This window comes from Dendrobates tinctorius, unplaced genomic scaffold (genome assembly GCF_039654945.1).
Source record: "Dendrobates tinctorius isolate UK_male_01 unplaced genomic scaffold, ASM3965494v1 ptg000020l, whole genome shotgun sequence".
In the NCBI taxonomy this organism is placed as follows: Eukaryota; Metazoa; Chordata; class Amphibia; order Anura; family Dendrobatidae; genus Dendrobates; species Dendrobates tinctorius.
This window is the reverse complement of record NW_027361688.1, coordinates 10,939,649-10,964,998: the sequence shown is the minus strand read 5'-3', so window position 1 is coordinate 10,964,998 and position 25,350 is coordinate 10,939,649. Positions and strand designations below refer to the sequence as shown.

Here is a 25,350-nt window from a genome sequence, read left to right as displayed (position 1 = left end):
GCTGGTATCCCGCTGGTAGTAAATGAAACAAATCCAAAGTGGAAAAAAGAGCCGGGCTGAACAAACCGCGCTGACCAGAAAAAAACGCACCTTCGGCAGTCCACTGATGAAGTGGCTGGTTTTGCCACGAAATGCGTAGGCTTATTAAAGAAGTTTTTTTTTATATAATATGGACTGCCGAAGGTGCGTTTTTTTCTGGTCAGCGCAGTTTATTCAGCCCGGCTCTTTTTTCCACTTTGGATTTGTTTAATAAAGTAACTTGGCACTCAACTGAATGATCCTTTTTGAAAATAAGTTTTTATTGTGGCAGTCACAAAGGACGTTTCGGCCTACAATTGGCCTTCGTGAGTCTGCCGACTGCTGCAGATGATGAAGTTAAAAGTGGAGAATTATACAAGATCCTATTACAAGGCAGTGATTTTGGAGGTTACTGCAATGACCAACTGTCTATAACACGTGTAGTGCTCTGGTGAATCCGGAAGAAATTGGAACAGGCAATGGAGCTTAAGTCTCTAGGGGCTTTATGCCTGTAAGAGTTTGTCTGGTGGGTATGGGTTAATATCTTTTGATACTTGAACCAATTAATGTTAGAGAAAAATAAATTTCTTATAATCCTAAGAGGTGAATGCCTGAGACGTCTCAGGCATTAACCTCTTAGGATTATAAGAAATTTATTTTGGCCGGTATCAGTGGGATGTGTCACAGCAGCGGTGACCCGGACCGTGGCCCTGGGCGCCCAAGTAATAGGAAGATGTTGAATGGTGGAATGTAAATGAATAGTTCGTGACGCCACCTGTGGTATTTGGCAAGGGAGGTGTTAAGCCGACGCTGCAGACAGATCCTCCGGGACAGATGGTGTGGTGCAGCAATGATGTTATAGCCCTCCACAGGCAGGGCTGTTGTCCCAGGGCAGTGTAGATGTGGAGACACTTAGATGGTGTAGTGTTTGGCGCAAGGGATGTAGCAGTGCCAGGCGGACGGACGCAGGAAGGAATGGAGGACACCAGGGCATGTAGTTCCAAAGCTTTACTCGCTTCTGTGCCTTGTCCTCCGGGTCAGGGACTCAGTCAGCCTCCAGGCAAGATAGAATGCTCCCTTCCACACTCCGCCAACTTATGCGCCTTTCCTGAACGTCTCCTCTTATAGCGCCTTTAAGTGTGAAGATCTCCAGTACCGTGGTGCTCTGGAGTTCCTCCTGACAGATGTTCCCAAGAACTCTACTTGCACAGCAGACAGCTGTAGCCTGCTTCGGGGACTCTCTACTCCTGAGTCCCGGCTCTCTATCCGTGTTGCTGTTGTGCCCTCAAGTCTTAGATGGGAGTAGTGCATTTACAGCCCACTACTCCACCGGTGTCTGCTGCAGAACCATTAGTGCCCATACAACCTCGGGGACCGGGCCCCAGCCTTGCGCTTAGAACTTCTAGGCAGGGTTCTCTCCTAACCTACGTGATCTGTGTTCCCTTTTACGCCTACGTTCCGTACTTGTCTTTTCCCTTCTATGGAAGCTCAGGCTTCAGTTCAATGTCCTTCTTCTTTCCTTTCCTTTCCCGTGCCAGCTGGCTCAGGTCACTGAGGCAGCTGCAGCACTCCTTCCTCCATCCCTCTTCCAGGGATCGCCACTCCTCCCGAGTGGCTTCCTCTCTCCTACTCAACCTCTGAACTCAACTGAACCTCAATCCTGGAACCGTCCGGCTCTTTTATATGTTCTCAACTCCACCCACCTCCCAGCACGTTTAGTGTTCCAAGCAGGGAACCACCAAAGGTGCTCTGCCTCTCTCTAAGCAAGGAGCCGCAATGTGGTTTTGCTGAACTAATCTATTGTGTGGGGTGCGAGTGTTGGAGTGTGGTCAGGAGCCTCCAACTCACCTGGATACTGGGGAACCGCATCTTAGGAGAAGGTGCAGTACCTCTGTGGCGACTGAGCCTCAGGGACGCCACACTAATCTTTCCTATAGGCCCCTTACCTCTATGTACACAGGAAAACTTTACATTGAGAGTTCTTGAGAAGTTTATTATTCAATAATGTTTAACAGGTGATTTTTTTTTTCTCATTCCTCTGATGACCCAGGAAGTGGGAATCACACAAAGAGTTTTATTCATGACATCAAAATGATCTCCCTGGAAACTGGATGTGATGGCAAAATACAGCAAAGTAAGGTCATAAGAGCGCAGACAGGTGGGGTTGGAAATATGACAGACACCAAGTATTGACATCAATAACTATCATCCAAAATGATTAATGTCCTCCAGATTAAAGGGTTATCACACTCCTAGACTTCCTTTAGTTTCCTATAATAGGTAGTAACCTTCAAGAAATGCAGCTTTGAAAATAACTCAAATATAACTTCTATAACACTTCCCTATGTACAAGAATATAACTACTATAATACTGCCCCTATGTACAAGAATATAACTACAATAATACTGCTCCCTATGTACAAGAATATAACTACTATAATACTGCCCCTATGTACAGAATATAACTACTATAATACTGCCCCTATGTACAAGAATATAACTACTATAATACTGCCCCCTATGTACAAGAATATAACTACTATAATACAGCCCCTATGTACAAGAATATAACTACTATAGTACTGCTCCCTATGTACAAGAATATAACTACTATAATACTGCCCCCTATGTACAAGAATATAACTACTATAATACTGCTCCCTATGTACAAGAATATAACTACTATAATACTGCTCCTATGTACAAGAATATAACTACTATAATACTGCCCCTATGTACAGAATATAACTACTACAATACTGCCCCTATGTACAGAATATAACTACTATAATACTGCCCCTATGTACAAGAATATAACTACTATAATACAGCCCCTATGTACAAGAATATAACTACTATAGTACTGCCCCCTATGTACAAGAATATAACTACTATAGTACTGCCCCCTATGTACAAGAATATAACTACTATAATACTGCCCCTATGTACAGAATATAACTACTATAATACTGTCCCTATGTACAAGAATATAACAACTATAATACTGCCCCTATGTACAAGAATATAACTACTATAATACTGCCCCTATGTACAGAATATAACTACTATAATACTGCTCCCTATGTAAAAGAATATAACTACTATAATACTGCCTCTATGTTCAAGAATATAACTACTATAATACTTCCCCCTATGTACAAGAATGTAACTACTATAATACTGCCCCCTATGTACAAGAATATAATTACTATAATACTGCCCCTATGTACAAGAACATAACTACTATAATACTGCCTTTATGTACAAGAATATAACTACTATAATACTTCCCCCTATGTACAAGAATATAACTATTATAATACTGCCCCCTATGTACAGGAATATAACTACTATAATACTGCCCCTCTATTCAGGAATATAACTACTATAATACTGCCCCTATGTACAGGAATATAACTACTATAATACTGCTCCCTATGTACAAGAATATAACTACTATAAAACTGCCCCCTATGTACAAGAATATAACTATTATAATACTGCCCCCTATGTACAAGAATATAACTACTATAGTACTGCCCCTATATACAAAAATATAACTACTATAATACTGCTCCTATGTACAAGAACATAACTACTATAATACTGCCTCTATGTACAAGAATATAACTACTATAATACTGCCCCCTATGTACAAGAATATAACTACTATAATACTGCCCCCTATGTACAAGAATATAACTATTATAATACTGCCCGCTATGTACAGGAATATAACTACTATAATACTGCCCCCTATGTACAAGAATATAACTACTATAATACTGCCCCTATGTACAGAATATAACTACTATAATACTGCTCCCTATGTACAAGAATATAACTACTATAATACTGCCCCTATGTACAAGAATATAACTACTATAATACTGCCCCCCTATGTACAAGACTATAACTACTTTAGTACTGCCCCTATATACAAAAATATAACTACTATAATACTGCTCCTATGTACAAGAACATAACTACTATAATACTGCCCCTATGTACAAGAATATAACTATTATAATACTGCCCCCTTTGTACAGGAATATAACTACTATAATACTCCCCTATGTACAAGAATATAACTACTATAAAACTGCCCCCTATGTACAAGAATATAACTATTATAATACTGTCCCCTATGTACAAGAATATAACTACTATAGTACTGCCCCTATGTACAAAAATATACTATAATATTGCTCCTATGTACAAGAATATAACTACTATAATACTGCCCCTATGTATAAGAATATAATTACTATAATACTGCCCCCTATGTACAAGAATATAACTACTATAATACTGCCCCCTATGTACAAGAATATAACTACTATAATACTGCTCCTATGTACAAGAATATAACTACTATAATACTGCCCCTATGTACAAGAATATAACTACAATAATACTGCCCCCTATGTACAAGAATATAACTACTATAATACTGCCCCTATGTACAAGAATATAACTACTATAATACTGCCCCCTATGTACAAGAATATAACTACTATAATACTGCTCCTATGTACAAGAATATAACTACTATAATACTGCTCCTATGTACAAGAATATAACTACTATAATACTGCCCCCTATATACAAGAATATAACTACTATAATACTGCCCCCTATGTACAAGAATATAACTACTATAATACTGCCCCCTATGTACAAGAATATAACTACTATAATACTGCCCCCTATGTACAAGACTATAACTACTATAATACTGCTCCCTATGTACAAGAATATAACTACTATAATACTGCCCTCTATGTACAAGAATATAACTACTTTAATACTGCTCCCTATGTACAAGAATATAACTACTATAATACTGCCCCTATGTACAGGAATATAACTACTATAAAACTGCCCCCTATGTACAAGAATATAGCTATTGTAATACTGCCCCCTATATACAAGAATATAACTACTATAGTACTGCCCCTATATACAAAAATATAACTACTATAATACTGCCCCCCTATAAAACCAGGGGAAGAGTCTTGAGGAGATCATTTGCATATTCCCAGTGCCTTCTGGGATAAGTGAAGAGTCTCCGCGAGCTCAACGATCACTGGGTTTTGGCCGTTGCAGCTGAAAAGAGGAAATCTGAAAACCAGGGGAAGAGTCTTGAGGAGATCATTTGCATATTCCCAGTGCCTTCTGGGATAAGTGAAGATTCTCCGCGAGCTCAACGATCACTGGGTTTTGGCCGTTGCAGCTGAAAAGAGGAAATCGGAAAACCAGGGGAAGAGTCTTGAGGAGATCAGTTGCATATTCCCAGTGCCTTCTGGGATAAGTGAAGAGTCTCCGCGAGCTCAACGATCACTGGGTTTGGGCCGTTGCAGCTGAAAAGAGGAAATCGGAAAAACCGCGCGCCGAATTTTGGTTCATCTTTCATCGTTTTTAAGAAATCTCAAGATGGAAGAGGCCAGGAGCCATTTGGTGAGCTGCATTTCTTGCTACATGTTCACAGACTTACCAGTGGAAAAGCCAAACTTCACATGCCACAAATGCAAGCTTGTGTCCCTGTTGGAAGAAAAGTTGCAAAATCTCGAAGAGAGGTTAGCTACGTTGAAGACCATTAAGGAAGGTGAAGAGTTCTTGGACAGAGCAGAATTATCTCTTCATGTTACAGAAAGAGAAGAAATTCGAAGTGCACCTGAAGAAACAGAGGAATGGAGACATGTGACCCAGAGAAGCAGGAGGATCAGGAGGCAGTCAGCACCCATACTGCTCAGGAACCAGTACCAGGCTCTCACGCAGGAAAACGATGAAGACATACATCAGGATAAGACTTTGCCCACAAACAGCAACCTTGTACACCTTCAGAGTCCTCCTGGACGGAGAAAGAAAACTGTTGTGAAGAAGAAACGGAGAGTGGTGGTCATGGGGGATTCCCTGTTGAGAGGAACAGAGGCCGCTATCTGCAGACCGGATATAACTTCAAGAGAAATGTGCTGTCTTCCAGGTGCAAAAATTAAAGATGTGTCTGACAGGATATCAGGACTCTTCAGACCTACAGATGACCACCCATTCCTGCTACTACATGTGGGGACAAATGACACCGCAAGAAACGACCTGGAAACCATCTGCAGAGACTTTGAAGACTTAGGCAAGAAAGTGAAAGAACTGGGAGCGCAGGTGGTCTTCTCTTCCATCCTCCCAGTGGATGGCCATGGAACAAGGAGGTGGAATAAGATTCTGCAGGTGAATAACTGGCTACGTCGATGGTGCCGTCAGCAACGATTTGGATTTCTGGATCACGGAGTGAACTACTTATATGATGGACTACTTGCTAGAGATGGGGTGCACCTTACGAAGACTGGAAAACATGTATTTGGAAGTCGCCTTGCTACACTTGTAAGGAGAGCTTTAAACTAGAACAACATGGGAAGGGAAGCAAAAGACCAGAAAAAGTCACACACCTGACAAATGCTATTGAGAACTCTGCTATTAGAAGTGGAAAGGAAGAACAAAGACGAAAGAATCTAATTAATACAAATATTGGAGAAAGAGAAACCAATCACAAACTAAAATGTTTCTATACTAATGCACAAAGCATGGGCAACAAACAAGGAGAATTGGAACTACTAACACAGGAAAAGAAATATGATGTCATTGGAATCACTGAAACTTGGTGGGACAATACACATGATTGGAATACAAGACTAGAAGGATACAACTTATTTGCAAGAAACAGACTTAATAAACGAGGAGGAGGTGTCGCATTGTATGTTAGAAACACGTATATCTGCACAGAGATTGAAGCTTCAGAGACTGGGAGTTCTGTGGAAACTGTTTGGGTAAGAATACAAGGACAGAACAATGGAAAGGACACCATTGTAGGCATTTACTACAGGCCGCCTGTGCAAGCTGAAGATATGGATGAACTCTTTATGCATCAAATGGCCAAGTTCTCCAAAAAATATGACATAGTTGTCATGGGAGATTTCAACTATCCAGACATTTGTTGGGAATCTCTCTCAGGCAAAACTAACAGGTCAAGGAAATTCTTATCCTCTCTTGCTGACAACTTTATCTTCCAAAAGGTAAGGGAGAAAACAAGGGGAACTGCTACCTTGGATCTAATCCTTATAAACAGGGAGGAAATGGTTGAGGAGGTAAAAGTGGCTGGGACCCTAGGAGGTAGCGACCATGCTATTTTAGAATTTTGGATAACTAGAGGCGGAAGACCTGTGAAGACTTAGACATCAAGGTTAGATTTCAGAAAGGCAGATTTTAAGGGATTCAGAAAGAGAATTGGAGGGATCCAATGGCTGGATATCCTAAAAGACAAAAATGTCCAGGAGGGATGGGAAATCTTGAAAAATGAAATTCTCAAAGCACAGTTGTTAACAATTCCGAAAAGAGGGAAGAATAGGAAGCATTTAAGGAAACCAGGATGGATGAGCACAGAACTTAAGCACATGCTAAAAAGGAAGAAAAAAATGTTTATACAATGGAAAGAGGGAGGCATATCTAAAGAAGAATATAATGCTGTCTGCAGAACCTGCAGGGCACAAATCAGATTACTAAAGCTGAAAATGAATTGAGGCTTGCAAGAGATGTCAAAAGCAATAATAAAGGATTTTGGGGATATGTCAAAAGTAAAAGAAAAGTCAAAGATGCTATAGGATTTTTACAGGATGAAAATGATGAAATGGTAAGACAGGATGTTGAGAAGGCGGAACTTTTAAATTCCTATTCTGCATCTGTTTTCTCTCAGAAAGGAAATGTAACATCAACTGTTATTCACTGTCCTATTAAGGGAATAGAAGAATTCAGGATATCTATAAACAGAAAGATAGTGAGGAAACACTTAGCTAACCTAAATGAATTCAAGTCTCCAGGTCCAGATGAATTACACCCCAGAGTACTGAAGGAGATAGCAGAAGAAATTTTTGAACCCCTCTCCATAATCTTTGAAAATTCTTGGAGAACAGGAGAAGTGCCAGAAGACTGGAGAAGAGCAAATGTTGTTCCTATCTTCAAAAAGGGGAAGAAGGTGGACCCAGGCAACTATAGGCCGGTGAGTCTTACTTCTATACCAGGAAAGATCTTTGAACAAATTATTAAACAACATGTATGTCAATACCTGGATAAGAATGAAGTGATTAAACAGAGTCAGCATGGGTTTGTAACTAATAAGTCATGTCAGACTAACTTAATTTCCTTCTATGACGGTATCACTGATGGATGGTGGATGGGTGGATCAAGGAAATGCTGTAGATATAGTATATTTTGACTTCAGCAAAGCATTTGACAAAGTCTCTCATACAATCCTTATTGAAAAAATGACTAAGTATGGAATAGACAAGGCAACTGTTAGGTGGATTCATAACTGGCTTAGTGATCGGACCCAAAGAGTGGTCATAAATGGCTGCACATCCAGTTGGAAGAATGTCTCAAGTGGGGTACCACAGGGCTCTGTCCTGGGCCCTGTATTGTTCAACATCTTTATCAACGATTTAGATGAAGGAATTGAGGGTAAACTGATTAAATTTGCTGATGACACAAAGCTAGGAGGGATAGCTAATACTAGAGAAGAGAGAGAGAGGATTCAAAAAGATTTAAATAAACTGGAGAAGTGGGCAGCAACTAGCAGAATGGTTTTTAACAGGGAGAAATGCAAAGTACTACATCTGGGCAATAAAAATGAAAAAAGCATTTATAGAATGGGAGGAATAGGGCTAAGTGACAGCACATGTGAAAAAGACTTGGGTATACTAATAGATCACAGACTGAATATGAGTCAACAGTGTGATGCAGCAGCAAAAAAGGCAAATGCAATTCTAGGATGTATTAACAGAAGCATACAGTCTAGATCACGTGAAGTCATTATTTCCCTCTACTCCTCTTTGGTCAGACCTCATCTGGAATATTGTGTCCAGTTTTGGGCACCACATTTTAAAAAAGACATCAACAAACTGGAGCAAGTTCAGAAAAGAGCGACCAGAATGGTAACCGGTCTGCAAACCCTGTCTTATGAGGAAAGGTTGCAGGATTTGGGAATGTTTAGTTTGCAAAAGAGAAGACTGAGAGGAGACTTAATAGCTGTCTACAAATATCTAAAGGGCTGTCACATTGTAGAAGGATCAACTTTATTCTCATTTGCACAAGGAAAGACTAGAAGCAATGGGATGAAACTGAATGGGAGGAGACACAGATTAGATATTAGAAAAAGCTTTTTGACAGAGTGATCAATGAGTGGAACAGGCTGCCATGAGAAGTGGTGAGTTCTCCTTCAATGGAAGTCTTCAAACAGAGGCTGGACAGACATCTGACTGGGATGATTTAGTGAATCCTGCTTTGAGCAGGGGGTTGGACCAGATGGCCCAGGAGGTCCCTTCCAACTCTACGATTCTATGATTCTATGTACAAGACTATAACTACTATAGTACTTCCCCTATATACAAAAATATAACTACTATAATACTGCTCCTATGTACAAGAACATAACTACTATAATACTGCCTTTATGTACAAGAATATAACTACTATAATACTGCCCCTATGTACAAGAATATAACTACTATAATACTTCCCCCTATGTACAAGAATATAACTATTATAATACTGCCCCCTATGTACAGGAATAAAACTACTATAATAATGTCCCCTATGTACAAGAATATAACTACTATAATACTGCCCCCTATATACAAGAATATAACTACTATAATACTGCCCCCTATGTACAAGAATATAACTACTATAATACTGCTCCCTATGTGCAAGAATATAACTACTATAATACTACCCCTATGTATAAGAATATAACTACTATAATAATGTCCCCTATGTACAAGAATATAACTACTATAATACTGCTCCTATGTACAAGAATATAACTACTATAATACTGTCCCCTATGTACAAGAATATAACTACTATAATACTGCTCCTATGTATAAGAATATAACTACTATAATACTGCTCCTATGTACAAGAATATAACTACTATAATACTGCCCCCCTATGTACAAGACTATAACTACTATAATACTGCTCCCTATGTGCAAGAATATAACTACTATAATACTACCCCTATGTACAAGAATATAACTACTATAATAATGTCCCCTATGTACAAGAATATAACTACTATAATACTGCTCCTATGTACAAGAATATAACTACTATAATACTGCCCCTATGTACAAGAATATAACTACTATAATAATGTCCCCTATGAACAAGAATATAACTACTATAATACTGCTCCCTATGTACAAGAATATAACTACTATAATACTGCTCCTATGTGCAAGAATATAACTACTATAATACTGCTCCTATGTACAAGAATATAACTACTATAATACTGCCCCTATGTACAAGAATATAACTACTATAATAATGTCCCCTATGTACAAGAATATAACTACTATAATACTACCCCTATGTACAAGAATATAACTACTATAATACTGCTCCTATGTACAAGAATATAACTACTATAATACTGCTCCCTATGTACAAGAATATAACTACTATAATACTGCTCCCTATGTACAAGAATATAACTACTATAATACTGCCCCTATGTACAAGAATATAACTACTATAATAATGTCCCCGATGAACAAGAATATAACTACTATAATACTGCTCCCTATGTACAAGAATATAACTACTATAATACTGCTCCTATGTGCAAGAATATAACTACTATAATACTGCTCCTATGTACAAGAATATAACTACTATAATACTGCCCCTATGTACAAGAATATAACTACTATAATACTACCCCTATGTACAAGAATATAGCTACTATAATACTGCCCCCTATGTACAAGAATATAACTACTATAATACTGCTCCCTATGTACAAGAATATAACTACTATAATACTGCTCCCTATGTACAAGAATATAACTACTATAATACTGCTCCTATGTACAAGAATATAACTACAATACCGCCCTCTACAGGCAGGACTTATTTCTATATGAGCCCCTTAGTTTCCTTATCTGTGTGCAGGATATCAGGTAACTAGTGAAGCATAAGTAAGATGGGTTTTGTCATCTGTCTGAGGTCCTGGGTTCCGGAACTTCATAAGCTGCCATATTATACTCTGGATTGACTAGAATAAGTCCATTTTGTTTCATCTAGTAAAATGTAAGAGATAGAAATAACAGAGTTGGCTGTGTACAAAGCTTGTATTGTGGAAGTGTCAAAATCATTAGCTCATTGGTAAATATTCTGCAAGCTCATGCTCCTGTCTAATTCGTTCCGGGACAGCCTGTCTGCATTACAAATAGGAACCAGACTGGAGATGGCGGAAAGATCTATGGGACTGCGCTGCTAGGAACGCACGGGGCCGATATCTCCCTCCTGTCCATCATTAGTTATACACAGCCTTGATGTCCGAAATGTGACTTTCCCCATCCCGGGGTGCTTGAATCTTACTCAGGCTGCTCGTAATTATCTATGTAAAGTATTGTGATCTACCATTAGATTAGAGAAATGTTATATTTTTTTAATAAGCTTATTATTAAAAGGACGTTCATATCAGGTCACATCCGACAGGTCTTTGTAGGGCCAAATTTTTTGTGGGTTTCTTTTTAAGCGTTTTTTTTTCTAGAAGTGTAATTTTCCAGTACATAACAAGAACATTCCGAAGTTCTAGGAAGCTGAGATATGAAGAGCGATTCGTCCCAACATTGGTCACTCGTGGTTTCTTTACTGCCACTGCTGCCATTAACGTATTATGCCCAAAGAGTGTCAAAAGGCTGAGCGTGATGGCATACCACATGAATATATAAAGAATATGGGGTCTGGCTGCTGTGACCCTACAAAGATGCAATGACGTTAGTAAAGCGCCTTGCCAAACACATGCAGTATGTGGCAAACCATGGAGTTGATATTGGTCCCAATCCTCATTTGGTTCGGTTCCTCCTTAACATTAGGTGGCACGAAAGTGTGTGGGACGCCCCACCCTGGAGGAACAGTTAGGTTCTGCTCACATGTCTGTTTGAACATTTTGTCTGTTCCATTGTTGGAACTTGTCCTTTTTGAACATTCCATTGCATCAGTTGTGGAGACGGAAGCATAGAGGTTCTTTAAGGGGGTAAAATTGGGGTCTGATTTTTAGAAGAGATAAAAAAGCTAAAAAGTGTCTAAAAAATAAAAGCCAGATGGACCCCTATAATGGAGCCCGTCTTCTTCCATAAGCATGATTGATGCAACAGATCACATCTTCCGTAGGTCTGTTCCTCAAACAGACATGTTGAACAGAGCCTTTGCAAACAGACTAAAGATAACTTGACTTTGGACACATCATTTGAAGAGCGCAATCACTGGAGAAGGACATCATAGAAGGAACAAGGGGAAGAGTAAGACCAGCAACCCAATGGCTTGTTACTATCAAGTTAATGGTGGAGAAGACCCTGGTGGACCTATCTAGGCTTGCACAAGATCGATCTTCCTACAGAGTGTTCATCCATTAAGTTGTCATGGCTCGAGATCGAGCCAAAGACCGTTAATATTAATATTAAGTAATATAATATTTAAGTTAATATTAATATTAAGTATGACTAGAGATGAGCAAATCAATTTAAGGCAAATCGGATGGGTTTCAAAGTTCACAGGCTACCATTTTGCATTTTCTTGCTTTCTTTTTTACAACCGGAAAGGGGGTTCAAAAAAAAAAAGAAACTTCAGGTTACGTCACATTATGACATCGCGTGAGGCCTTGTGAGCGTTGGTGAGACTGAAAACTGAAGACGAGAGGGAAGACTGGAGCTGGTGGGAGAAAGTGAACCAGCCGAGGACCTGAGCAGGAAGCTTAATTATGGTCTGGGGAATGGAGAGACCTGTGAGCTTAATAAACGGCTTGTACCAATTTGCCTCAAATAAAGTAGACACAAATCAAATTTCCTGGACAAAATTCGGCCAATTTTGCCTGCCAAAGTTTGTCAGATTGGCTCATCTTTACAATTTGACCCTTAATATTCTGGGTGGCAGAGGTTGGCAACAGAATGGTTTCCAGCTTGAACTGTCACCAGTGGAGCGTAAGAAGTACAGTCCCTTGACAGATGGGTGGTACTGCAAGAGAAGAAACCTAACTGCAGCCAGGCGGCAAAATGTGCTATGGGGCAGGGACCTCTTGGTCACCTGAAATAACTCAGAAGAAGGAACCAAGTTTGTTGATGCTCTTCACAAAAAAAACAAAACTTGATCCTTAAAAGGGTTAACAGTAAAAATAATAAGCTGGGCAAGTTTGGCATTTTTTTGTGAACATACAGTTTGTGATCCACAGAAGATGGAGCTGTAGAAGATGGACTGATTAGCCCTCGATAGGGATCACTAGGCCCACCTTAGAGGCAAACTTATGTTGTGTGCAGTAAATACCCTCTAAAGGTGGAGACTAGCTATTTGTAACCAGAGGGGAAGGAGAATAAATATTTCAGTACATAGAATAAATCAATCAGGCAGGACAGCGCCACTCAATGTCCAAAATATTGTAAAAAAAAAAAAAAAAGACTGTCTCAACCTCAAACCCATTTTGAAATTTGATATCACTTTTGATCACTAGTACAAAACCAGGCACTCTCCAACTTCTGACCACCTCATCTAGAACTTACTGGTGGCTCTCTACTCTAGTTTTTTTTTTTGTACACTGGATCCAACAGGCATGAAAATACCCCAAATTTAGTTGCAATATTTGAAGGTTGAAAATTCCATTGCTCCTTCCGCATCCTAAGTGAGTTGTCACAGTCCTGAGCACGTAGCATTAGAAGGTAAAGGCTATCAGCTCTCAGCACCTTTCACTAAAGATGTCAATTGTCATCAGTCAACTTACACAGAGAATATGAAATATGTGACCCCCCTCCCCCACCGTACACAAATACCTCAGCGCTGAATCCGTGTCTGCTCAAATAACTCGGTCTGCAAAAAAATGTCAATATTTCTGGGAAATTTTCTCTTAATGATTTTATCTAAAATATCTATTGTCTGATATGAACTTTGGCCCCAAGGCCGGTTTCTTGTACCCCGGTTGCTTTATGTTTTTTTGGCTGCTTTATTTTTTATTGCATCGCCAATGTTGGACCTGAGATGGTTTGGTGAATCCTGCATTGAGCAGGGGGTTGGACACGATGACCCTGAAGGTCCCTCACAACTCTAACATTCTGGGATTCTATGACCTGCCAGCTTGGTATTTTTGGTGTTTTTATCGTTTAACCTTTTATAAAAGGTTCCAAAAGCTAAATATTTTTTTTAGTTCTGCTATGCTATTTCTCCATGCACTCCTTTGTTAGCCCTTGAGTCGATAAAGAACAAAAATTGTCAATTAAGCCGATGGTTCTGCATTACCACACACTACTTATGGGCAACAGTGGTGGTTTTAGAATAAAAAACACAACGCGTTTTCTGTAAGCTCAGACAACCTCTTTATGACTTAGCTGAATTTCCACATTGTATATAAATACCCTAAAATAAGAAGTGATTTTTCACTGGCAAAATGGCTGGTAAGTTGACCATCAAGATGTTTGCTTTATTCCTCCTTTATTTTCAGTTCTTCTACATTTTCTTGAATGGCATTTCAATATTTCACCTCTTTAGATGTTCTCTAGTTCCAGATTGAAATAGTTTAATTTGTAAAAAGGCCTACTTAGTCTTAGCACTAAACATTTGAAGCCACACCCATGAGGAACCAAGATCAACCAAAATTATGGTAAAAGAAGTCCCAAAAGACCATACTCATGAGGAACCCAGATCATTGATGGAGAGTGGACAAGATGTAAAGAGGCTACGTCTAGGAAAAGGTTGGCAGGTAAGCCATGGTTGGACCTGCCACTGGACAAATAACCTATAGAAGTTAAAAGTATTATTCAGAAAGAACATAGTATACACTAAGAAGTAAACTAAGAAGGCTCCTGGTCTGACGGATCATCAAAACTTGGTTTCACTGTATAGCCAGCTGCAGTTTTTTGGGTTTTGAAGCTGATCCAGGCATCTTTGGCCAATCACCAGCTTGGATTTGCATTAAAATGAGTATGTCTTCTACAACCCCTTTAAGAATGGCTTCCCTCGACAAGGTGTAGAACGACTTTGGCTCCTCTAGACTGAATCAGTAAAATACGGAGCTCTGTTTGTGCTTTCAGAGGACAACTCTATCCTGACATTGACAAGTTTAGATATGGACCTTGAAAAGGAGGTCAAACCTTTTCGGGAGATTCCTTTATACCAATGCAACCGACGCAAGCTATTATTTCATTCCTCCATTACAGACGGCCAAAGTTCCTCCACATTCCTAAAACGCTATCATAACAGGAGAAGATAATGGTCAAAAAGTTGAGAATGCAGTCATCCGAGCTGCTGTGAAATCTCTGACCCTGCCCCCTGAGTGCGAATCAACTACAGCATTATTCTCTGAGCCAATCTGTCTGCTTCTCTCCTAACATCAGTGGCATCAATCTGAGGACTGGATAGGAAGAAGGAACTTTCTATCAAAATCCTGAATGCTATTTTTATCTCTAATATTGTTTAAGCTTCTAAAATGAAAAAATATTGAAGTAACTGCAAAAAAGTCATTACAATTTTCCCATTATGAGTCTACACCTCCTATACAGTAAGCCATGTGGTCCCCTATTTTTTTTTAACATGTGCTAAATCTATTAAATACATCTAAAACCTAAGTCCATTGTCTTCTGACTGATTCCAAATTTCAGACCTTGAAATGATCTGGGTTAAAAGGTTACTCTAGGAAAACCCAAGAATATTTTTTTATATATGCTGAATAGTACAAAAATGTAGATTGCTAGAGGGGTAACTAATTTTTATATACTTTATATTTAGTGTGGTCAGGCACTGCACAATAGTCTCATATGAAAAAGAGTTTACACTTATTATGAGATCTCAATTAAAGGAAAATTCCATGCAAAATTAACCTAATGCAGTTCCTCATAGGTGGGGCATGGTACAGGAATTCAAACAACCTCTGTGCCACGATCCTTTTCCTTAAACCCAAACTATAACTCAGTTTTGTTTAGCACGTTCCCGTCCTTTATTTTCTTGAATGTCATTTCAATATTTCACCTCTCTATATGCTCTCTGGGCCCAGATTGAAATAGTTTAATTTGTAAAAAGGCCTACTTAGACAATACTAGCCACACCCATGAGGAACCAAGGTTAACCAAAACTATGGCAAAAAAAAGTCCCAAAGGACCATAAAAACAGTACTGGCAGATGTATATAATGGTATTAGCATGAAGAGGGTTTGATTAACGTCTTTAAAGTCTTTTTATATAAAACTGAGACAGAGAGAGGATTTATTTTCCTTATATCTAGGTTTTTAGCATGGAGGTTGTTCTACAGATTTTTTTTCTTTTTTAATTTGTAACCAAAAAAATACTTTGACTAATTTTATTTTTTTTTGTTCCTATAAAAACTTTTGCCAAACCCCCCCCCCCAAAAAGTCAAGATTCACCCTTTAAATCCAAACATCTAGAAAATAAACATTTATTGAACAAATACCGAACATCGTACAGTACGTAGGTAGTTGGTTTAATATACCATTCATGGTGTGCTTAAAGTTCTGCAACAGCTTGAGGTCTCATGTGGACAGACGAATGAGTAATGGCGAGGGACAAAGGACGTCATCATTAATCTACAAGGATCGATCTACCAATTTGCCGCAACGTTTGTAGCTCCTGCGCTGGTACAACGCGGTACTCTATTTTGTTCTGTAACACAATTATTAAAAGAAAAAATAATAATTAAAAAAACTTTAAAAAATAATAAATTTAGGACCCCTCAGTAGCACATATTAGAAAAAAAAATAACATATACAAGATTCATTGTAAGTCAGACAACTATAAGCTTAACATTTAGTAGGGAATTAAGACACAAGCTACCCGTTAGTGCTCAGAATTTGTTCATACTATTAAAAACATAAATTAATAATTATAAAATTTTTTGTTCATTAGAATAATTCCAGTGTGACTGGCAGGTGATACACATTGAACGTGTTTAGCTAATAGTTGAGATTTGTATTATAGTTTATTCCGTTTGGTCCCTTCTCAGTCCCGTAATATAACGTCGTGACCTCTCTCTTTCATTTTTCCTTTAAACTTCTTTTTTTTTTGTAAAATGTATAATTTAGGGAAAAAAAAACTATCTACAACAACCACCCCCTCCAGCTTGAAAGGTGCAATGCTCCTGGTAGACTAGGAAATTGGCAATGAACGAAGCATTCTTTCCCTGCCTGTATCAAAAGGGTCTAATTTTCTTCAAAAAAGAAAATTAAGTGTGCAAAATGGCGCCGTAGTGGTCCTGTAACGTAAGGGTCGATGGGCACCGTCGTGCTCTACTTGCAGGTAAACACTTCTGTCCTTTCGCTGCACGTGTTGCATTTGACGAAACAGCACCAGTGAAATTTACAGTTGCACTGCCATACTTTGGTGTACTGGTGGGTGTTGTATCCACGACCGCAGCACATGAGGTCGCAACCATCTACATGCGGGGAGGTACGATTGCAGAGCCGGCCCTGAGTCCCCACGCTCCCCGTTTTGCTGTCTTCCTCACAGTAGTTTGGAGAACGGTCAATGAACACCAGATCCGTTTCCATGGGCTTCTGGTAATTTTTGACTTTTTTGACGGTGAGAAAAGTGGGTTGTCGTAACCGATGGGCCCTCACCACTTCCACATGTACGGCATCATTGTACTTCTCTTTTAAATAAAATCCAATATCCCGAAATTTTGGCAAAGTGTTCCAACAGGTTTTGGTGGTGCAGGATCCCGAGACCCCATGACATTTACATTCCAGCTTCATCTGTTCTTCTAAAACCTGTTTGGTGAAAAAAAAAAACAACTATATTATAGATTGTAACCATATTATGCTGATCGATTTCACACTCAGTGGTGACCCTATTCATTATCTTAATGCCCCCCAATCCTGCTCAAGGTGAACATCACAGTGTTATAACGGGTTCTTTGACCATAATGCTAATGGTCACGTATGTGCATCTACCGCGGGTGCTCGTGTGGTGGTGGTGTAGAATTGCAGGGACGTGGGATGCAGTGACGAGCAAGAGGAAGAGTTAAATAGTTCCAGAACCGACACGAAAGAGGTAAGAGGTATTACCAGCCTGGTCCATTCTTCCTACAGTGGTTAAAGGGGTTGTCAGGTTAAACCAAGTTATCACTTATCCATAGGGTAGGGGTAGGTGATAATTTTATGGATGTGAATCCTGGACAATAAAGAAACAAGACAGAAGAAGAATCGTTGCCTTCAAAATGTGGTGCTGGAGAAGGATGTTATCAATATTATGGATGGCAAGAAAAACAAACAAATCAATTTTCGTACAAATCAAACAAGACATGTCACTTGAAGCAAGCATCACCAAGCTACGAATTTCCTACTTTGGAAACAAAGATAGCAATCACTGGAGAAGGACATCATGGTCAGAAGAATAGAAGGAAGAAGGCAAAGAGGAAGACCATCAATCCGATGGCTTGATACTATAAAAATAACGGCAGAGAAGACCCTGGTGGACCTAAATAGAATTGCTCAAGATCGATCTTCCCACAGTGTTCATCCATCAAGTCGTCATAGCTCGAGTTCGAGGACATTAAATCACAAATACTAATAGATGATTTATTGATTGGTAGGGATCATCTAGCTGGGACCCCCACCAATCGGCAGATTAGGGAACTTATAACCTCGACAAGGAATTTTTAGCCCTGTTTCAAAATGGAGCTGCAGGTCAGACACCCGAATTCCACTCCATTCATTTCCTATGATTCTGCTCGGAAAAGCCCCATAATGGATGGATGGAGTGGCAGTCAAGTATGCACACTGCCACTCCATTTTAACGAGCATAAAAGTTCCACACTCTGCCCATCAGTTAGAGCCCTCCGATCAATAAGTTACCACCAATCCTGTAAATAGGTGATAGCTTGTTTAGCCCCCCCCCTTTTTCCTTATCCTGAGATTGGGACATTTGCAACAAGTAATGTGGAGTATATTTGAACATACTTTTGAACTCTCCTGAATGGCTCATAGAATAAGGAGAGACTCCCAAAACAGCAAACCTGCCTGAAAAATTCCCCAGGATCACTGGTATCTCTTTATTCAGGTAGGCATGAAACTGGATGTGAAGATTAAGCTAATATGTGTAGAGGAAGTGGCTTCATAAAAATGGAATGGCTAAAATCTTCAGAAGTAGGCAAGTATGCATTTGAGGAAGTATGGTGGGAATCTGTTGATGTAACTTTAGGGCTCCAGGGGGCATCTGTAAAGCAATTTACTCTCTTGGGTGAAGGATAACTTAGCTACAACTCTAGTTAGGGAGTCTGAACCTTTTTAGGTAAGAGTTAGGAGGGGATCCACTTAAGATATTTTTTTAACTGGGCCCACTAATGTGTTAAAACGGTTGTGTAGTGCCAAAGTGATACAATTATATAGTGCCTATTGTAGGACCTAGGTTTTTGGTTTCCAGGCCATCGGGTCCAGTTATGATAGGGATCACACATCCCTAAGGCCCAACTTTGTGAGGCCAAAATGCGGCAACACAAATTAGAAAAATTAATGTAGAAGAACTGCTGTACCATACATGGACCATGCACAGGAGTGGCATGGGAAGAGCTGGCCGAACCACTACATATTCCATTATACATTGTTTTCAGAACCAATAAAAGTTGGAAATATTGAAGCAGGGTCATCATTTGTCACATCACCAGTCGAGGTGGCAATTGGCCATCACATGATTATATGGTCTTCTCTACGTGGAAAGAGAAGACCACCGGGAGATTTGGACAGAATTGGTGGCTGACGTCCAGCAATTAGCATAACTAGTTGATCCTCTAATAAGTGAGGAGCCTAATCCTAGCAAACCCCTGTTCCTCTATTGTGTATGCCCTAATTCTTCTGCTCAACATCATACACTTGCAACTTCATCCCGGAAGGAACCACAAAGCTGGTACAGAATGATTTTTCTAAGCCGTAATCTAATACTTCTAAGGGTTTGGCACCCTCATAATTTGGATTCCACAGAAAATGATGCCGGGTGAGGAATATCAATACCATGTTTGGCTCAGGAGGCAGAATTCCCACCTCTGGCCTAAAGCCAAGGTGTATATAGCGTTAGCGCACCAGGTTCAGTGGTGGTTGCCAGGGGTCTCCTGATTACATATGAAAAACCCATTAGCTACGGTGACCTCTTTTATGCTACAGATGTATTAATCAAGTATCAAGCCCTCACATGCAGAAATACATATGATGCTCCAATGCACAAGGCACATTTACACTCCAACCGCTCTGCCTAAGGCTAATGTACTGCATTCCGGGTGCCCAAATACAGCACTGAAACGCAAAGCAGGTGTGAAGACCTAGACGTGAGCAAGACACAAGGAGGGAGTGGCCTTGTTCTGGAATTCGTAGTGGGGCCCTAGATTATTGAGTTGTGCCACTTATATGCACCTAAACCTACTATTCCTAGAGAAGCTAGGTTAGGACAGGTCTTCAACCTTTCAAATGAAGAGTTAATGTTTCAGTTCACTGTAAACAAGCAGAGATATCGAACGGTTTTCAAATATTTTTATATTCTTGTTCAAGACTGTCCAAATCTTCAGCTTTCTACTTGCACAGAATTCTATTATTGTACATAGAGGGGGGAGTATTATAGACGTTATAAGACCGTAAGTTAAAGAAATTCTAAAATAAGAGCCAATTGAATTTGGATAGTGACAATTATTTTTCGGAACCAAAACAATGATAAGAGAGGCTGTTACTTCCCTTCATCCACTCCTCTGAGCAGCTTAGACTGTGTGGAATCCTATTAGGTGGCAACAATGAGGTCTGTAGAAAGCTCCTCCCATGTCCCTCCCACGAGGAACAGTCAGAATGAATAAATACACACACTGTATATGTGCATAAACATGTATATGTGTTTGTATACATATACACTATATACATTTACTGTGAATATCTGTATTTATATTGATACATATATATACAGCTATATCTACATAAAGTTGATATATTTACTCTGACAGTACCTGTGTGTATGTGTGTGTATATACAGTGTGTATATATATATATATATATATATATACAGTACAGACCAAAAGTTCAAAGAGTTTTCTTTATTTTCATGACTCTGAAAATTGTAGATTCACTCTGAAGGCATCAAAACTATGAATTAACACATGTGGAATTATATAATTAGCCAAAAAGTGTGAAACAACTGAAAATATGTCTTATATTCTAGGTTCTTCAAAGTAGCCACCTTTTGCTTTGATTACTGCTTTGCCCACTCTTGGCATTCTCTTGATGAGCTTCAAGAGGTAGTCACCGGAAATGGTTTTCACGTCACAGGTGTGCTCTGTCAGGTTTAATAAGTGGGATTTCTTGCCTTATAAATGGGGTGGGGACCATCAGTTGTGTTCTGCAGAAGTCTGGTGGATACACAGCTGATAGTCCTACTGAATAGACTGTTAGAATTTGTATTATGGCAAGAAAAAAGCAGCTAAGTAAAGAAAAACGAGTGGCCATCATTACTTTAAGAAATGAAGGTCTGTCAGTCCGAAAAATTGGGAAAACTTTGAAAGTGTCCCAAAGTGCAGTGGCAAAAACCATCAAGCGCTACAAAGAAACTGGCTCACATGAGGGACCGCCCCAGGAAAGGAAGACCATGAGTCACCTCTGCTGCGGAGGATAAGTTCATCCGAGTCACCAGCCTCAGAAATCGCAGGTTAACAGCAGCTCAGATTAGAGACCAGGTCAATGCCACACAGAGTTCTAGCAGCAGACACATCTCTACAACAACTGTTAAGAGGAGACTTTGTGCAGCAGGCCTTCATGGTAAAATAGCTGCTAGGAAACCACTGCTAAGAACAGGCAACAAGCAGAAGAGACTTGTTTGGGCTAAGGAATACAAGGAATGGACATTAGACCAGTGGAAATCTGTGCTTTGGTCTGATGAGTCCAAATTTGAGATCTTTGGTTCCAACCACCGTGTGTTTGTGCGACGCAGAAAAGGTGGACGGATGGACTCTCCATGCCTGGTTCCCACCGTGAAGCATGGAGGAGGAGGTGTGATGGTGTGGGGGTGCTTTGCTGGTGACACTGTTGGGGATTTATTTAAAATTGAAGGCATACTGAACCAGCATGGCTACCACAGCATCTTGCAGCGACATGCTATTCCATCCGGTTTGCGTTTAGTTGGAGCATCATTTATTTTTCAACAGGACAATGGCCTCAAACACACCTCCAGGCTGTGTAAGGGCTATTTGACCAAGAAGGAGAGTGATGGGGTGCTACGCCAGATGACCGGGCCTCCACAGTCACCAGACCTGAACCCAATCGAGATGGTTTGGGGTGAGCTGGACCGCAGAGTGAAGGCAAAAGGGTCAACAAGTGCTAAGCATCTCTGGGATCTCCTTCAAGACTGTTGGAAGACCATTTCCGGTGACTACCTCTTGAAGCTCATCAAGAGAATGCCAAGAGTGTGCAAAGCAGTAATCAAAGCAAAAGGTGGCTACTTTGAAAAACCTAGAATATAAGACATATTTTCAGCTGTTTCACACTTTTTTGTTAATTATATAATTCCACATGTGTTAATTCACAGTCTTGATGCCTTCAGAGTGAATCTACAATTTTCATAGTCATGAAAATAAAGAAAACTCTTTGAATGAGAAGGTGTGTCCAAACTTTTTGTCTGTACAGTATATAATGTGTGTGTGTATGTATATATATATATCTACAACAGATCATATAAAGATATATCTATAGATAACGATTTCGGAAAATGTATAAAGTCCATATGAATAATTTTTATTTGATTTGGATGCTAAGTGTACCACCGATATTTGTACCATCGATATTTAGTAATCTGGGCACCCTGTGTTAACAAAGGGATCCCTTATAAGCACCTCAATCAAATAATAAGAATGGGAATCAGCTACAAAGTTCATGTCTTTCTCCAGAAGACTCATTATTTTCATATACTACTTTAAAAGCCAAACATGTAATACTTCATTTCCCCTGCGGAGGTGCTGCAGGAAAATCAAACACCTGCTGATAGCTTTTTTTCACAGTTTTTTTTTTTTTTTTTTTACATTTTCCAAAGCAAAGCTAAGATTTTATACCTGTCTCTCGCTTTGCCTGGCAACATCTTACTGTACCTGCTTATCTGTTTTTTTGGCCGCCCTGATCATTTGGGGAGGAGGGAGGGAGCGCATTCCTGTAACAGATGTTGACTGCAGCAGAATTTACACGGCTTTTTGTATGTGCCTAGCAGACATAAAATAACAGCCTTCTGCTACATGTCAATCACCATTATTATGAGCTCAGCCCTCGACTAATAAAAAATGACATGTATGCGAGGAATTCTATGCAGAATTCAGCCGGGCGAGCTGCTCCGGATAATTATACATTTTACAAATATCCAGACACCTTCTATTGTAATCATACAGGCATTATTAACGGCCTGCGGTCTATTCAGGCAGGTACTTGTCAGCGGGGGCTGCAGTTTGGGGTAAGGACTTGTCAAGGGTTCTATAAATTTGGATGACGGCAGGTAAACCGGCAGGTAGCGCCAGGGCAGGTGGAAACGCCTTAGGCCTATGTTGAGAGAAATGCCACCTAAGAAATATAAGCAATAAAAAATTTCATGAGACGTTTTATAGGATCACAGTTTACAGATTCCACCGTCTGAATTATAGCTAGGCTGATTTATGGCGGAAAGACACCAAGTAGACAGGGTCGGACTAGTCCAACGGCGCACCAAAGAGTTCTCCAAAGGCGTAACTCAAAGAACTTGGAACTTAATCTGTAATGGGGCCATCACACCTACCATGTGTCATGTATAATACTTGGGTGGGAGTGGGGCCATATACATAAAAACAGAAAAAAATATATAAAACACAAATCTCCCCCCAAAATTTATAAGTTTCAAAAATAAACAGTTGTATGTGTCACAGAAAAGAAAAATTGGAAAAACTTGGCTGTTAGATCACCGCTTTAACAATTGACAGGTTATTTAGGAACAAAACACTCTGCCCGTTAGGGGGTAAAAGGGTCAGATATTAACTTACAGATTTTAATTTACATAATTTTTCCCTGAAGGCATTGCTCTTTCCGACTAGATCTCCACCAGGAGAGTGAGTACCTATGTCTTGACATTTCCACCATCATGATTGTCACAAGTTCATCAACTCCATTTCACTAAGCTATGGGGTCAGGGCGGGCACATTCTGCACACAGGAGCAAAACAAGGCCAAGGTGTAAATTCCCCTGTCCAAACCCATCACACTAGATCTCTGCTGCCTCGCTATGTAACGAGAGCCATTGTTTCGGTGACAGGTCAACGCCGTCACAACAGTAATTTTTGCAGCTCTTTCAGAAGATGAGGCTACTCGCTCTAGGCAAATGATTGGCATTCTGCCGTCACTATTTACCGCTGTACTTCACCTTTCACACCCTCAGAGCCCTGTTAGACATTTTTAGAGGGATACTTAAGTCATTAACCCCTTTCCTGACCATGTAGTTAGGTCTTGTAGTTGGAGGTTAGAGGTCGAAAAGGTCAGATCTGTGTGGTCCTTTTGGTTTCAGACAAAATCATTTCATGTGCACAGATCAACTGGGTTCTTAAAGTTGTTGTCCAGTACAGAAAATCCATTTTCATATACCTAATTTTTTGTTATTTCCTGTTCAGGTTTCTTATCTCTTTACGAAATTGGGGAGAAGATCCGACAGTCATCTCTAAGTTTGGAGGGCTAAAACTCCTATTGATTTGCATAGGCCTGGTGTAATACCTAACTTTCCCTGTGGGGGCAGTGCAGGGAAATTAAACACTTACTGTCTGGTTTCCTCACTGATTTCAGATGATCACTCACGTTCTTGTAATCAGGACATTATCAAAAGATCATTCTTACAAGTAGGGATTGGAAAAAAGTGGAGAACCACTTTACATCATCATTATTACACATTTATTTAGCTTTTTGTTTTTACGCTATCTTTACTTATAGATATTAGAATGGCAACCAATATGGCTGCCAGGATCTGGTACCTAAAATCTGCCAATATTAAGGCAGGGATGTATGTCTTCATATTAAGAAGCCTCCAAAAATTTGCCCCAAGTGGAGAAGATAAATGGTTGGACTTGGGTTCTGTGAGAGAGGATTCTGAGGGGTCTTCATCATCTATATGCATGGCTCTAATAAGATCTAATAGGTTAAAGAAATTGATGGCAAGTGATTGGCACAAAGTCATCTTCAAATGAGGTTGACTTTTAGTGGACCATTGGGATGTTGTTTTATTAGGATCATATTATTTTTAGGTCCACCTGAAGATTGTCCAAC

The 25,350-nt window shown here is 39.6% G+C and overlaps 1 protein-coding gene across 2 annotated transcripts in view; it reads right to left on the bottom strand.

Annotated features, from left to right (window-relative positions):
* Window positions 1-16,490: 16,490 nt before the first annotated feature.
* Window positions 16,491-25,350, bottom strand: part of WNT7B (Wnt family member 7B) — a 145,499-nt gene continuing 136,639 nt past the window's right edge. For both annotated transcript variants that reach the window (XM_073567658.1, XM_073567657.1), the window contains exon 4: window positions 16,491-17,833. In XM_073567658.1, the coding sequence (XP_073423759.1) occupies window positions 17,354-17,833 (480 nt within the window). In that variant the 3' untranslated portion in view covers window positions 16,491-17,353. The remainder of the gene's footprint in view (window positions 17,834-25,350) is intronic.